At 30.0% G+C, this 17,253-nt stretch overlaps 2 protein-coding genes across 2 annotated transcripts; both read right to left on the bottom strand.

Annotated features, from left to right (window-relative positions):
- Positions 1-6: 6 nt before the first annotated feature.
- Positions 7-3,712, bottom strand: LOC110892525. Its single transcript, XM_022139683.2, has 4 exons — positions 3,420-3,712; positions 2,380-3,320; positions 1,063-2,283; positions 7-875 (listed from the first exon to the last, which is right to left on the bottom strand). Exons 1-4 carry the CDS (start codon positions 3,710-3,712, stop codon positions 7-9), a joined length of 3,324 nt encoding a protein of 1,107 aa, XP_021995375.2.
- A 1,611-nt stretch (positions 3,713-5,323) lies between these two features.
- Positions 5,324-11,249, bottom strand: LOC110892527 (replication protein A 70 kDa DNA-binding subunit E-like). The gene is made up of 14 exons (XM_022139684.2): positions 10,839-11,249; positions 10,700-10,745; positions 8,621-8,777; positions 8,283-8,550; positions 8,086-8,185; positions 7,886-8,007; positions 7,680-7,764; positions 6,850-7,194; positions 6,643-6,763; positions 6,371-6,550; positions 6,198-6,266; positions 5,920-6,082; positions 5,776-5,834; positions 5,324-5,686 (listed from the first exon to the last, which is right to left on the bottom strand). The coding sequence occupies exons 3-14, from the start codon at positions 8,771-8,773 to the stop codon at positions 5,462-5,464; spliced, it is 1,890 nt and encodes a 629-aa protein (XP_021995376.2). The 5' UTR covers positions 8,774-8,777; positions 10,700-10,745; positions 10,839-11,249; the 3' UTR covers positions 5,324-5,461.
- Positions 11,250-17,253: the final 6,004 nt, after the last annotated feature.

Genomic DNA, 17,253 nt, shown 5'->3' with positions numbered 1-17,253 from the left:
ATCCGCCTAGTTTCCTTCACCCAAATCCAACAACCACTGACCAAACATTCGTATTTGCTCAACATCATGCATTCCACTTCCTGCAGTCAACCTCATGTTCTTAGTTAAAGTGAGTACTTTGCAGTGGTCCCATATGTACGAAGAAGTCAACGAAGCATTAACAATGTCTTGTCTAGTACCACCTTGAATGACAGGAAGAGTTTGTCGGAAATCTCCACCAAATACGATTGTTTTACCTCCAAATGGACTTTGGGAATTATGAGAACCATCACATTTCAATATGTCTTTTAGAGTTCTATCCAAAGCTTCAAAACCATGTCGGTGTACCATGGGCGCTTCGTCCCATATAATCAATGATGTTTTCTTTAATAGATTTGCAACATCACTATTAGGGATTATAGTACACATTGAGTCTTCGTTCAGATTAATCGGAATGAGAAATCGAGAGTGAGCTGTCCTACCTCCTGTAAGAAGCAAAGATGCAATCCCACTTGAGGCAACATTTAAAACAATTTCCCCTTTTGATCTTAGAGATGCAGATAACGTTTTCCAAAGAAATGTTTTACCGGTACCTCCATAACCATAAACAAAAAAAACACCACCTTTATTGTCTTCAACCGCTTTCATGATATCATCATAAATAAATCTTTGTTCATCGGTTAATGAAACTAAAAGGTTCTCAAACTGCTCTTGAAGATCAATTCTATCATAATCCAACTCTTCAGTAATCAAACGATTATTTGAAGTAGAAATCAACTCATGATCAGGATAAGGCATTGTATTAAAATTTCGTAAGCTGGAATTATTACGAATTAAAATCTTCTCAATCTCGTACAAAGTGAGATTTTTAACTTCATCATCAGTGAGGCATAAATCTGAAAAAAAACACATTAAAGATATATTTATTAGATTAATATAATCCAATCTATAAGAACCAAATATTTGTTAAAATCTAAAAGGAATAATTGTTCACGAATAAAACATTTTACCATGATTATATATATAAAATATATGTGAATGTGAATTACATAAAAATGAGTAATTGTCATAAAGTAGTTCTACCTGGAGACTTTAAAATTTGTCGTTGTTTATAGAGGATGCCATCTGATAATAATTCCCATGTTTTTTGCCATACACGTTCCGGCAAAGACAGAGTCTGGCACGTCAACATCGTAGCAAAGAGTGTGCGAAGATAATAACCGGATCCTGAATGACTTGCTTCTTGGATAGCTTCTATATATTCCATGTCATCATCTAGTAGACCGTGAGCATAACATGCTTCTCTAAAGGTATTAAATTTACGACCATTTACAGTGAGGATATCATCAAAGGATCGAGGACCTTTAAGTTTGTTTAAAAGAATCCTCAAAAAATATGCCTCACCAAGAGTAGGAGAAACAACATGAATTCTTCCAATTGTAAAACCACCCGGTTTCTGACGTTTCCAACAACGTTCATCCTTTTTAAACACAAACTTAGTAGGGAATTCAACATAAGTAAGCTCTCGGGCAACTTCATCTCTTTGGTTACAATCCATCCAAGCTGAAAACATTGAACAATTCATTGACGGCCGATTGAGGACTAAGTCAATATCATCGTCTTCACCGTATACAACATTTTGTTGGTTCGGAAGATGAAACGGGAGACGAATAACAGCTGGGTGCCTATAGTGAACATCAAATGCGAATATACGCCATGATGCCTCACATGCAGACAAATAACGACAATCATAGTATTTTTTAATCTCATCAACCGGCGGGTCAGGTTCGTTTGATGTGTTACTTTCAACAATAGAAACAGTAACACGATCAGGCCCTTTGTTGATATACTTAAACAAATACTTTATAGATCCAGCTTGATTGCACCATTCAACATTGATGTGGGACTGATATCTCTTCAACAGTGTTTTGTTGTAGGGAACAACAAATCTGTTATCTAGCATAACTCCAGATTTTTCAACAAACATTCCTGAATCTCTTCTTCTATAGAGAGGAAAACCATCAATGTCGACAGACGTATGATCACGGAATCTCTTTGGAAAGCCCTTAGAACACTTATTATCTACCATGCATGGGCAGTTGACGTTGTGAGGACCACAAGGACCATGAATCATGAAATCACTGACAAGAGTATACAACTCTGGATCATCGTTTCGGTCAGGAATTTCAGCAGAAATGAGGGGATCAATGTGTTCAACAGTTGGAAACTTGTGATCGGGATGCATAAATAAACATATATGCGCATGCGGCAACCCACGCTTCTGAAACTCCACCGTATAAACAACTACAAAAAGTAAAGAAAATAAAATATTAAATGTTTGTATTCAATTTTTAAATATTAAGAACAAATGAAGCTTAATAGTAAATTTGTAAAAAATACCTGCTGAAACTTTGCCAAATATTGAGTTATCCTTCAAGTCTTTAATCAAAGCATTGAGCTTGATTTTAAACAATCTAGAGAGGATATCAGGCCTGTCTTCAGGACTTAAATTGGTGTTATTAAGGAATCTTTTAATTTCCGGCCATTTAGGATTGCATGTCACGGTAATAAAAACATCTGGATATCCATACCACTTACACAGAGACATTGCATCCAAATAGTTCTGCATCATATAGCGAGCACCTCCAGTGAATGACGAAGGCAATATGACACGCTTTCCAGTGTTGGATACATTTATATTACCATGGTTACGTAAATTCGAGAGGTTCTCAAAAGTATCACATCTTAGAACCTTCTGTTGAAAACGTATGTAATTTAGTCGCTCAGTCTCAATCATGGTATACGCATCAACTAAGAATTGTTGAAATAGGCGACGTGAATTTAGAATTAATGAAAAAACACCATGCCTATCTTGTATCCTGTATGCAAAGAATTCTCTCATAGTGACATATGTTCGTTTGGTTGATGTAGAAGGAGTAACACCTCTATGAGGAATATCAATTCTGTAGCAATCATCACCATAAGGAAACAAAAGTGGATACTGGAGAGCAAGATAAGATGGATGTAACTCACTAATACGTTGTAGACCACCAGATTTCGTTTCTACAATAATATCTCTGTTTTCTAAGGAATCGCCAATGTCACCAACAATTAAAGCTGCCACTTCAGAAGCAGTTGGTAAGTTGTATGTTCTTCCATCTTGTTGCCTTCTTCCAATTAGCCGCAACTTTAGCTCAGCATTACAGTTATCTTTAAAAAAATCTCTTACCATGCGATATGTTTTAACCAAAACATTCTCAGAGTCTAACATATTCTGTATATGTTGTATAACTTGAAGATCAAGATCCAAAGACTTTGTTGAAGAAGCTCTATTAGATTCACTAAAGAAAATCAAAACATATAATATTAATTTAAAATTAAAAAATATTCTTAAATTAAAAAATATTCTTAAAAATAAAATAGTTACAATGAATACGTACCCAAAAGCAGATTGTCTATTTGAAAGTTCATTGTCAGTATCATATATATAAAGCTGGGAGAATTTCGGTTTAGATCCGTCCTCTGGAAGAAGACTTCCCATTCTATGGTAATTCTGACCACCCAATCGGAATATATAAGGAGCATTGCCTTTGTTAATGGATTTATCAACTTTTCCACCAATGGAAGTAAATGAGAACATGGAATTGTATCGACGGATGTTCTTGATGAATGACTTGCTTTTTGAGTCCAATCCATTAAAAAGAGACTGATAACTTGGTGGTGCTTCCTTCATATTAGGAAGTTGAACTTTACCATATGCACAACAAATTGAATAACTTGAAGTAAATTGAATTTTTGTACTCCCTCTACGAGCTTCAACATCCCATAATTTTGCTTGACATATTTGGCAAGTGACATTTTGATCTAAGTGATCAACGTAATCTGTTGAAAAATATTTAAATAATATTTGTAAATTTGTAATATTGTAATAAGCAATTCTAAAATTGGAAGGAATTTCAATTAAAATAAATTTTTTGTATATTGTATATTTATGTAAAATGTACCTTTTGAGATGCCCACAAATTCGTCTTTTTTAGTATCACTTTCATTCAATCGTCTTTTATCCAAAATAGTCTTTCTTAAATTTCGCCTTTGTTGACTGTTAAAATTGTCCATGGAATTATTTAAACCTGTAACAAAAAAAATTTTAAAAATTAATGATGCAAAATAAAATATAAAAAAATAAAAAATATTATGGTGTTACCATTTAAGTATTCTGCTGTGATGTCAGAGACAGAGACAGGACTTCTAGTATTTCCATTGGTACAATTGGTAAAAGATAGTGAATTACATAAACGATTCTCTTTGATGACATTATCTTTCTTCTTAGCCTTTCTTGTATCCAAATATAATTTTCGTAACTTTCTCCTATGATGACTCTCAATATTGGTAGAGTTTGTGTTTAAAACTGTACAAAAATATAATATTTAAGATACGGAAATTTATTAGAAAAAATAAATAAAACATTAAACAAAATACTTACTGGGAGGGTTAATAGATATTGGTGTAAAATTTGAAACTGGTGTTGTATTTGTGCAATTATTTATACCTGTAATAAAATTATATAGAAACAAATCATGATTAAAAAAATAAATAAATATATTAACAAAAAGTATATATGATAATGAAAATGAAAATCGTAAGCGGTATAATTGTAGATTTTTTATAATAAAAGATTTTTAATACAGTACCTGTTGTAATGTCAGACAAAGGGCTTCTAATACTTCTATTGGGAGAATTAGTAAAAGATATTGAATTACATAGAAGATTGTCTTTGATGACATTCTCTTCGTTATTAAAAACATTCTCTTTAACACGGTTGTTAAGCTTTCTTGTATCCAAATACAGCTTTCGTAACTTTCTCCTCTGATGACTCTCAATATCGGTAGAGTTTGTGTTTGAAACTGTAAAAAAAATTAAGATGTAGGAAATTCTTTGAAAAAAAATTATTAAATAATTAAACAAAAAAAAATTCTCAGATAATAAATAATATATAAAAAATATTCGTGAAACATTCGACAATGGTGTTTTAATTATGTTGACATAATTTCTTAGATAATAATAAAAATAAAGTCAAAAATTATATCCTACCTTGGAGGAAAAGAAATTATACTAATAATTAAAGTTAAATCATAATCTTTTTAATATTACAAACTTGTTTCAATTCATTTGGTTTTAAAACGTCAAAAAGGTAACAGAAAAATAAATACAAAATGTTAATTTAAAACACAATTGAAATTGAAAATAATAATTACATGTTAATAATAAAACTAATTTTAAAACAGATTTAATAAAAGTAAAAATAACACTGCTAAAACTCAAATTTAGAAATTTAAAACCAAGGATAAATTTAAATAACCAAATCCAAAAGGCACAACCATCATACCTACATCAAGTTACTTAATCAACATAAGTTTTCAAAAACAAATAATAGATATCCTAAACATGGAATAATAATTGTCTTAACAATGAATAGATGTGATCATTTTTCCTTCTTGGGAATCAAAAGTGACTTAGAGCCTTCATTCAAAGATAAAGGATCTTTACTTCCAGATTCGTCACGATCAAAATCTTCAGCAAGAACACGCTTCAGCTCAAATTGTGCCTTCATCTTTCCTGGCCTCTTGTTACGTAAAGCCATACCACCAGCACTTGAATCAATCAACGAAACCGGAGTCTCAAAAGCATTGTTGAATGGTATAGAATCCTTCAAATTCAAGTAAATAGATTTGTTAAAATACAAAAAGGTTTGTATTTAGAAATAGGAATGTGTTTTAAAAAAAAAATAGATAGTACCTTCTGGTTAGCACTATATTTTCTGGTCTTGCGCTTGTCTTTGCTATAAGTGTTCAATTCTAATTTAAATAAAAATTATGGATTAGAAATATAGAATTACAAAATCCAAAAGATTGAAAAAACAAATAGAAATAAAATGGGGACCTTCATTGCAACCTAAAGCCACTTTGGTTGCTGACTCCTCATGATCATAAGACTCCCCAAGATTACGCTTCAACTCGGAATGTTCACTTATCTTCTCAGCATTTTTGGTAACCAAAGATATTGATCCAGCACTTGAACCAATCATTGACATCGGAGAATCATCCTTAATATGGAAATGAATTGAAATGAAAATAATATATTATTATAAACAATAATAGTGATGAATAAGAATAAATGAATGGACAGATTTTGTCATATACTTGGTTTAAATAAAATACCTTCAAATCAACAGTATCAACACTTGCAAAATCACCAGATGAGAGATTCATAGAGTTTGAAAGAGCAACCTACATAAAAAACAAAGAAGGCTATGTTAAATTCTTGAATAAAGAATGTACGTAAAATATATTATAACTGAAATAAATTAAGATGAATATAATAAGATACTTACATGGTCAATCCCTATCTTTGATTCAAGCTGAGAAATGATTTCAGGATCACCAGAAAATCTTTTGACAGTGAATGACTTGTAGTGATTGTTCACATTAAAGTGAGAAATCTCAACCTTAAACGCCATCTTTTTTCCAACCAAATTACTAATTTCATCCGGTAGCAATTTATCCGTTTCACCCTACATAATAATTTATGATGTTAAAACAGTGGTACAATATGAGAATGTATAAATTATATAAACTGGGAAAATAATAAAGGCAAAAGAGATACATCAAGAAACTTATCAACCAACTCTTGAGCAGTCTTTCCAAGTAATTTTCGAGCAACATGATCTAAGCAAGTTAAAGATGCAATACCAGTAGAATCTTGTAACTTAAGTTGAAGTTTCAACCTGTCAAAGAATAATAAAATTGATATTAGTATACTATTGAAATATAAAATTTTAAATTTCAAGTTATCATAAAGTTAGAACTTTACCGGGGAACCACAGAAACACCTTTTTCATTGCAAACATCATTTATGCATCGAACTGTCTGCTTCTCATCACTTAAATCTAATCCATCCTCTCCATCATTTACAAAATACAGCACACTAACCTTCTTCATACAATCCTTACAAGAATTGTAATACCACTCAACACCAGGAGGGAAGCTTATCACTGTACCAAGCACAATCACATTCATTGTCTCCTGAATTTTATTAAGCTCGTCTATCGTCTTGAAAGCAGTTCCAACCAAAAAATCTTCATGAACAGTTCTGCCAGTTTGAGATGAACCAAAAGGACGGCTAAAAGAACCAACATCCGGTCTTCTTTCAAGTAACCTTCAAATTATTATAAATATAATAAGTCTATTAGTCTATAAATTATAAAACATTTGAACATTATGACATAAAATAATAAAACAGTTAATTTGAAAAATAATAAAACACATTGATATCTAAATCTGTCCCTAAAACATCATAAATCACTAAAACATTGCATAAAACAGGCCCTAAAACACAATTTTAGCAGTCACAAAATGGAAAACTATCAAAATCTGTATCTAAAACATCATAAAACTATGATAAAATTTGAAAAACTGTAACAAAATAACATGTATATCATGGAAAAATCTAAATCATACACTAAAACAGTCCCTAAAACAAATTGATATCTAAATCTGTCCCTAAAACATCAGAAATCAATAACACCGACCCTAAGAGGTATTGTATACTTCACACAAAATCTGTTCAAAAACTTTAACCAGTCCCTAAAACACATTTATAAAATAATAAAACAGTTAATTTGAAAAATATGTACTTCTTACCTCTTTTGGAAATCAATTAGCTCATCAATACCTTCATTCAGATACAAATTGTTGTTCTGAAAAGAACTGGACACGTATGCCTTACCTACATATTAGACAAAAAATTCTATTAAAAAAAGTTGAGCATTAATAAGTACAACAATAGAATGTAAAAAATATATAGAATTTTAATGACAAAGATTAAAGTAATTAAATAAGTATAAAACCTTCATGAAAGCTATATCTTCCAAACTGCAATATCACAAACACATCACCCGGTTTCTGTTCCAAAAACTTCGACATTTGGACCGCATATTCTCCCCACAAAGTCAAATAAACATTAAGGAACCTATGAATAAAAATTTAATAAAACATGAAGTAATTGATAAATATATAAAGGAGATCAAAGAAATAAATAAATTCTAACTCTAAGTCACGAAGTTGTAAGCTCATTTTTTTGTTCACTCTCCCATTACTGCTGGTATGATCAACCATAGGAAACCAACCATCAACATAACCAATGATATCTATAAACAAACAAAAGATTAAATTAGAACAATAACAATGGCGTAATATAAGTAAATAAAGATCAAAATAACAAATTTTAAAATACAATGGACTTACCAACAGGAGAGTCTTGCGGAATACGACGATTACGAAGAACATCGAATGATGTAAAAGAGAATCCATCAATTGAACCACCAAAGTCATCAATGCTTCTGACGTCGGTAGAGAAATTGAAAAACAGTTTATGTTTGTGGTTGGTTGGGCGGTACGGAGATACGTTGTCACCAACATCAAACTTAGTAACCATGACACAACTCTTTTCTACCAGCAATCTTCCATACTTTACAAGATAATTACCACCAACACTTGCTTGAATTTTGGTACCCTATCAAACAAATATAACCTTTTAAGATGAAACATAGGATATAAAAAAAATTTATAAACTGATAAACTACCTCCTCATCCATTAGGATCAGTTCGACCGCATGAATAGCATTCTTGACTTTAAATGATAGTAGCTTCCAAAGCTTAAGTATGCGAACTTTAATAGTCACGTATGTCTTGGTTACATCCAATTCATTAAGAGAAGTGATGGGAGGGTTCTCCATTGACCTTTATAGTTAAAAATTAATTTTAGAAAACAAAATCTCTTATTCATAAACAAACTTTAGTTTTAAAAAGACTATATCAATTGTCTAAGGGTCTTTAAATGAACAATTGTTATGAAACATTCAAGGAGTTTTTGGAATATTGGACATATCTCTCTATTATAAAAACTGTATCAATTATGTGAGGGGAAATATTTACGGATGCATAGATCATGTTAGTTAGACATCATCCTTTGAAATACAAAAATGGGGTATTGATTATTATTACTGATAAAAATAATAAAATAATAAGAATTTACAATATTAAAAAACATGTATATCAGGTCCAATAAAGTTAAAAAAACATGTATATCAAGAAAAATTAAGTTAAAAGCTAAATTTCACACAAAAACATAAACATCTTTATGCCAGTCCATAAAACAGTCCCTAAAACACATTTTAGGAGTCACAAAAACATCATAAAATTTATTTAATCATCAGATTCAGAACATAATTCACAAAAAATAAAAACTTAAAACATCTTTAAACAGAAGAACTTAATAATTTATGCCAGCTTTGGTCCTCTTCAAATCATAAAGTAGTGTATAATTGACAACAAATTACAATTAAAAATCTTAAATTAAGTAAACTTAAAACTGTCCATAAAACACAGTCCTTAAAACATGCCCTAAACCACATTTTAGCAGTCAAAAAGGGGAAAACTATCTAAATCTGTCCCTAACACAGACCCTAAGAGGTGTTGTATAATTCACACAAAATCTATTCAAAAACTTAAAACAGTCCCTAATAACACATTTATATCTAAAACAGTCCATAAAACACCATAAAACAGCAATAAGTCGTCTATAATTCACGAATAAATCATAAGGAATTATAAAACAGTCCTTAAAACATGCCCTAAACCACATTTTAGCAGTCAAAAAGGGGAAAACTATCTAAATCTGTCCCTAACACAGACCCTAAGAGGTGTTGTATAATTCACACAAAATCTATTCAAAAACTTAAAACAGTCCCTAATAACACATTTATATCTAAAACAGTCCATAAAACACCATAAAACAGCAATAAGTCGTCTATAATTCACGAATAAATCATAAGGAATTATAAAACAGTCCTTAAAACATGCCCTAAAACATATTTTAGCAGTCAAAAAGGGGAAAACTATCTAAATCTGTCCCATAAGACATCATAAATCTCTTTAAACACCAAATTAAGAACATAATTAACAAAAATGTTATAAAATTTGTAAAACAGTCCTTCCCTAAATAACATGTATATCAGTAGCTAAAACACATTGATATCTAAATCAGGCCCTAAAACACAATTTTAGCAGTCACAAAATGGGAAACTATCAAAATCTGTATCTAAAACATTATAAAACTATAATAAATTTGAAAAACTGTAACAAAATAACATGTATATATTGGAAAATCTAAATCATACACTAAAACAGTACCTAAAACAAATTGATATCTAAATCTGTCCCTAAAACATCAGAAATCAATAACACCGACCCTAAGAGGTATTGTATACTTCACACAAAATCTGTTCAAAAACTTAAACCAGTCCCTAAAACACATTTATATCTAAAACAGTCCATAAAACACCATAAAATGTTTCCCTACAACAGCAAGAAGTAGTATATAATTTACTAAATATTACAACTTAGACATCTTTATTCTTTAAATATTAACATAGTAGTAACAACACTTTTTAGCAGTGACAACATGAATTATTAACAACATGAATAGCAAAATCATAAAACATGACCTAAATCACAAAATTCTCTAAAACAGTGCCTAAAACATGCCCTAAAACACTTTTTAGCAGTAACAACATGAATTAGTAACAACGTGAATAGCAAAAATCGGTTCACTAAACATTAACATAAAAAGGAACTTAACTTCAAAGGGGAATTTGACATACCGGATCTCTTGAAACAACAGCAAACGTTTCTTTAATAACTAATACCCTGTACAAAAATTTAGTTCAGAAAACACACAAAAAAAAAAAAAAAAAAGTAAACAAAATTTAAGAAAAGATTTAACAAAAGATGAAAGAATACCGGAAGAACAACGCAGATGCACAACGGAGAGGGAAGGAGAAATGGTTTGGCTTTAAAGACTTCATCGGAGGATGAGGGCAAAGAAGAGAAACACAATTTCAAACCTCAATCCGTGTGAATGATGATCTACACCGTCCGAATAACTTACAAATTCAAACACAGCCGTAGGATCTGTGTTTCTTCAATAAACTTGGACTTTTATGCGAAGATGGGACTGAAAAAACTGTATTCGTTGAACAACAGGTAGACAGTAGGTTCGATTGTCAAGTTTTGAATCCAAACTCGAAAGGGTATTCATCAGTATGATGCAGAGAAGGAAAGGAGGAGAGAAGAAGAAGACGTCGAGGAAAGGGAAAGAATTAGGGATTAGGAATTTGGAGGGTTGCTTTGAGTTGCAGAAGAGAGAGAACGATTTCTCTGTCATATTAATGGGCTTTGACATTTAGCAACTTTAGCAACTTATTAAAAATCTTTTATTATAAAAGGAAGAAATGAACGGAAGAAGGAGAAGAAGACACGTAGACCAAATGAAGGAGGGAGTGACAAGTAGGATAGAGGTAATGGAGGATGGCTGTGGGAGTGACACATAGGATTTTTAGGCTTTGATTTATTATAATAGGAAGATATAGGTTAGAAACCCGTGTATTACCCGGGTTGAATAAATGTAATTTTATATAGCAAATAATAAAAAATTATATCTTAAGAATCTCTTTTATTTCACGGGTTGAATAAATGCAGTTTTATATCGCAGACGAAATGCGAATGAATCACAAAAAAAAAAATTTGTGCGCCAACCTAAACCTTTATTATACCGAAAAATTATACCAAAAAAAAATAAATAAAAAATTAAATAAAGCAAATTCCTTGTAAACAATGAATCATAGTTAGATTCCTTGTAAGGTGGTTGTTCTCCCCACATTAATGAAGCAAATTCATTAGGTATTTCCTATCAGTGAAAACAAAAAAAAATAAATAAAAAATTAAATACATAAGTCTAAATACGATATGTTTAGTAATCATGAAACCAATAAACATACCAAAAAAATAGGATCACCGTCCTCAATCAACTTTAAGAATGAAGGACTGTTGTTACTCAAATCCATACCTGCAAATTAAATGTGAACGGTTTTAAACACGTAAAAACGATAAATTATTTATAGAAATAAACTCATAATAGCGAGAAAACATATAAAACCGAAACAAACAAAAAAAGGTTTCAAAAAACGTAACACCATTTATTTATAGAAATAGAAACCTTAATTCCGGAAAATTATCATACTAAAAATAAATCACGAACGAAATTTAAAATTGCTCAAAATTTTAAATTTAAAATTTGATTCCGGAAATAGAAATAGAAACCTTAATCCCAAAAAATTAACATACTAAAAATAAATCACTAAAATTTACATTTGAGGTTTAAAAAATAAATCACTAACGAAATTTAAAATTGCTCAAAATTTTAAATTTAGAATTTGAATACCGGAAATCGAAATAGAAACCTTAATTCCGGAAAATTATTATACTAAAAATAAATCACTAACCAAATTTAAAATTGCTCAAAATTTTAAATTTAAAATTTGAATTCCGGAAATAGAAATAGAAACCTTAAAATTTTAAATTTGAGGTTTCAGAAAACGTAACACCATTTATTTATAGAAATAGAAACATTAATTCCGGAAAAATTATCATACTAAAAATAAATCACTAACGAAATTTAAAATTGCTCAAAATTTTAAATTTAAAATTGCTCAAAATTTTAAATTTAAAATTTAAAATAGAAACCTCAAAATTTAAAATTTAAAATTGTAATTCTGAAAATTAAATCACTAACATCCAATCCCGTAAATTATCATACTAAAAGTAAATCATTATTTATTTATAGAAATAGAAACCTTAATTCCGGAAAATTATCATACTAAAAATAAGTCACTAAAATTTAAATTTGAGGTTTCAAAAATAAATCACTAACGAAATTTAAAATTGCTCAAAATTTTAAATTTCAAATTTGAATTCTGGAAATACAAATAGAAACCTTAAACTTTTAAATTTGAGGTTTCAAAAAACGTAACACCATTTATTTATAGAAATAGGAACTTTAATTCTGGAAAATTATCATACTAAAAATAAATCACTAACGAAATTTAAAATTGTTCAAAATTTTAAAATTAAAATAGAAACCTCAAATTTTAAAATTTAAAATTTGAATTCGGAAGATTAAATCACTAACATTCAATCCCGTAAATTATCATACTAAAAATTATCATACTAAAAATAAATCACCATTTATTTGTAGAAATAGAAACCTTAATTCTGGAAAATTATCATACTAAAAATAAATCACAAAAATTTAAATTTGAGGTTTCAAAAATAAATCACTAACGAAATTTAAAATTGCTCAAAATTTTAAATTTAAAATTTGAATTCCTCAAATAGAAATAGAAACCTTAATTCCGGAAAATTATCATACTAAAAATAAATCACTAACGAAATTTAAAATTTCTCGAAATTTTGAATTTAAAATTTGAATTCCGGAAATGGAAATAGAAACCTTAAAATTTTAAATTTGAGGTTTTAAAAAACGTAACACCATTTATTTATAGATACAGAAACCTTAATTCCGGAAAATGTAACACCCAGTTTAAAGTACTAGATTTAATAACATAGAACCTTACATTTGATGCCAAAAATTTAGAGTTTACATAAACTTTTAATATTTTAAACCATAACTAGACACAACATACATGTATTGTTTGTACGAAACCATAATCAAAACGATAACTACAATTGTTTACACAGTCTTTTAGACTAAAGATCGTGTGCGGAAGCGTTTGTTAGAGTGTTCGGTTCGGATGCATATACTTGATCATCACCCTTCTGCTAGAAAACCTGAAAAACTGAGCATTTTAACCCAATGTTAGCATTATGGTCCTTGACCAATAATATAAATAAAAAGGTGCGTTAAAACCACTTAGAGAAATCGAGGATTTTGAATTTACAAGCAAGTAGGAAGAAACGGGAGGTTAAACGGGTAAACGGTTTAAAAGTTACGCAAGTTTTAGCGTTTTCGGACGACGAATTCGATTCTGCAGCAAAATGACAAATCTAGGGGCCGTCGCCGATGCCCCATGCATTTTCCAATTTTACCCGACGCCTTATGTTGCTGTCTACGCGAAGCTGTCCGACGCAAGGTGGCGCACGGTCGTGCACCTATCCGCACGGCCGTGCGTTTCCGAGTAAACCAGTGCACTGGCTTGTGCACTGCCAGTGCCCCCAACGTCGTAGGGACTGCACGGTCGTGCAGTTGGGTGCATGGTCGTGCATCAGTTGCCAGTTCAAGTTTCATGTTTATCAGCTATACAACTTAGACATGTTTACCAAATTCGGATCCTTAACTCCTGTATGAAGAATTTAACTTCGCAACAAGTTTAGCGCGTCCAACTTACAACTTACACAATAATTATAACCATGCTTTATGTAATGATATCTAACTTCATGTTATATACAAAACTTGTTTTGACCCGTTTGGGTACTAAATAAGGCACCTTACGGACATCCAATTTCCATGTTTATTACTTGTTTAAGACTTTAGTCGAGTTCATAACATAAAGGTAACTCTCGATCATCGTGTTTGAATAATGAGATAAAACTTAACAATAAGTATAATGTAATGAAACGATAAATTTCATACCTTTAAAGCGCGCCTTTTCCCCGTGAATTCCCTCCGGCTTGTCCGCTTGATGATCCGGACTCTTTGCCTAGTAAATTCAGTTTTTAACTTGTTTAGAATTCTTTTCATGACCATAATCACATCATTTATGAGACATGGTCAAAATCTGCGTTTTCATCAAATTTAGCATAAAAAACCTCACTTAGGCATTTCAACAAACACCTAACGGGTCAGATTTTCCTACCATCATCTCCAAGTTCATGACTTGCAATTAAACCTCAAATTTCACTTTAATTAGTAAACCTTGCACACATCTTAGTATCAATATCACAGGAATTACCTCCTATAATGAAATTTATACTAGAATTATCATTCAAAATCCTAGTGTTCATCATCATCTTATAAAACCCATAACCTAGCTTCCATGGATTCATGGAATTTCCTGAATTTGGGCATAAATTCACATGTAGTTGTCTAGGTTTTACTCCTAGACACTATATCATCATTAATCTAACTAAATTACTATCATGCATCAACAAATTTCAGATTGCTTAAATTCATGAGGATTTCAAGTAGAGAATTCTCATCAAATTTTACATACCTCTTAATCCTCTTGCGATGAGGATCACAATTCTAAGCTCGGATTTCGTTTTGGATAGGATTTGCACCTCCAATTTAATGGATTTGTGGATTTTAGGGTTTGGAGGATGGGGGTCGCCCCTTTCTTGTTCCTGATCGACCAGACACACCAAAAATGGTGTGTTTGGTGAGTTTTGTCACAATTCAGTATTTAACTTTCATTCTTTGGCAAGTTTAGTCCCCCAACTTTGTTTTATTCTTAAATTTATGTGTTTTAATCCTATTGTGAATTATTTCAAGACTTGAATTTAACTAGGTTAAGTTCCTAGTTTGTAAATTCTTGTTTATTAACTCTTTGAATTTTATAATATAAGAATTTATATTTTCGGGGTGTTACAGAAAATTATCATACTTAAAATAAGTTACTAACAAAATTTAAAATTGCTTAAAAATTTTAAATTTAAAATTTAGAATAGAAACCTCAAAATTTAAAATTTAAAATTTGAATTCTGAAAATTAAATCATTAACATCCAATGCCGTAAATTATCATACTAAAAGTTATCATACTAAATATAAATCACCATTTATTTATAGAAATAGAAACCTTAATTTCGGAAAATTATCATACTAAAAATAAATCACTAAAATTTAAATTTGAGATTTCAAAAATAAATAACTAACGAAATTTAAAATTGCTCAAAATTTTAAATTAAAAATTTGAATTCCGGAAATAGAAATAGAAACCTTAATTCCGGAAATTATCATACTAAAAATAAATCACTAACGAAATTTAAAATTGCTCAAAATTTTAAATTTAAAATTTGAATTTCGGAAATAGAAATAGAAACCTTAAAATTTTAAATTTGAAGTTTCAAAAAACGTAACACTATTTATTTATAGAAATAGAAACCTTTATTCCAGAAATTATCATACTAAAAATAAATCACTAATGAAATTTAAAATTGCTCAAAATTTAAAATTTAAAATAGAAACCTCAAATTTTAAAATTTAAAATTTGAATTCTGAAAATTAAATAACTATCATCCAATCCCGTAAATTATCATACTAAAAATTATCATACTAAAAATAAATCACCATTTATTTATAGAAACAGAAACCTTAATTCTAGAAAATTATCATACTAAAAAAAGGAAATAACGAAATCTTTAATGGATTGATAGTTGATACAATACAAAATTTGTTACTAAGAAAACAAAGACATTCAAATTTTAAAAAATATCTTAGTTAGATTTTCAAAAATAAAAAATAACTAAAAAAATTATACAGATTAACATAAATGATTTAACCTATAACAATTATCGGATCAAAAAACACCAAAACAACCATAAAATTAAACTTACCTCTTCAGTTCGACGAAGATTTAGAGTCCAGCAGTTGCATAAAATTTTGGGTTTCTCAAGAAAAACAAAAAACCAAAATAATAAAATCACTAACAACATCACTCTTTGAAGACATCAAGAATAGATCCATTCATAAGATTAAAATCGGAGAATTAAAATCATCATCAACAACAAAAAAATTACAGAAATAACAACATACCTTTAATTTTTATAAAATCAACTTTAATTTTTGATCGAATCTACATAAATAAGAACAAAGAAAACGTTATTAGCAATCGAAACAATTTTTATAAAATCAACTTTGTATACAATCGAATAAAATAAATAACAACACGCCTTTAATTTTTTTGATCGGATCTACAGAAATCAGAAAAAAAAATGTTTTTTAGCAATCGAAACAATCTTTATAAAATCAACTTTGAATAAAGTCGAATAACATAAATAACGCAGATCGTGGTTCGATTTGGTCTATTTACCTTTGATTTGAACCGGATTCTTGGTTGAAGATTGTGATCGGAGAACATAAAAAAAGACTATTTCGCTTGGATCATGTAGTTTAGCTTTGATTGTGAAGGATTTCTTGATTTAAGCTTGTGATCGGAGAAGGTAGGTAGAAGAGAGAGAACAGAGAGAATGAAGATCACCGATTAAGAATTGGTATGCACAATAATTGTGTAAAAACAATTTAAAGGACCCATATTCAAATATTCAAAATGGGTAATCTGGAAAACCCGAAACCCGGCCCAAACTTTTTCGGATCCCGCGTATTTCTTTGGTTTTATATTTGTGTTTTGTGAAAGTTGGTTT

The sequence above is a fragment of the Helianthus annuus genome, chromosome 12 (genome assembly GCF_002127325.2).
Source record: "Helianthus annuus cultivar XRQ/B chromosome 12, HanXRQr2.0-SUNRISE, whole genome shotgun sequence".
Taxonomy (NCBI): domain Eukaryota; kingdom Viridiplantae; phylum Streptophyta; class Magnoliopsida; order Asterales; family Asteraceae; genus Helianthus; species Helianthus annuus.
Note: the sequence above shows the minus strand (reverse complement) of the source record. Positions and strands in the feature narration are given on the sequence as shown.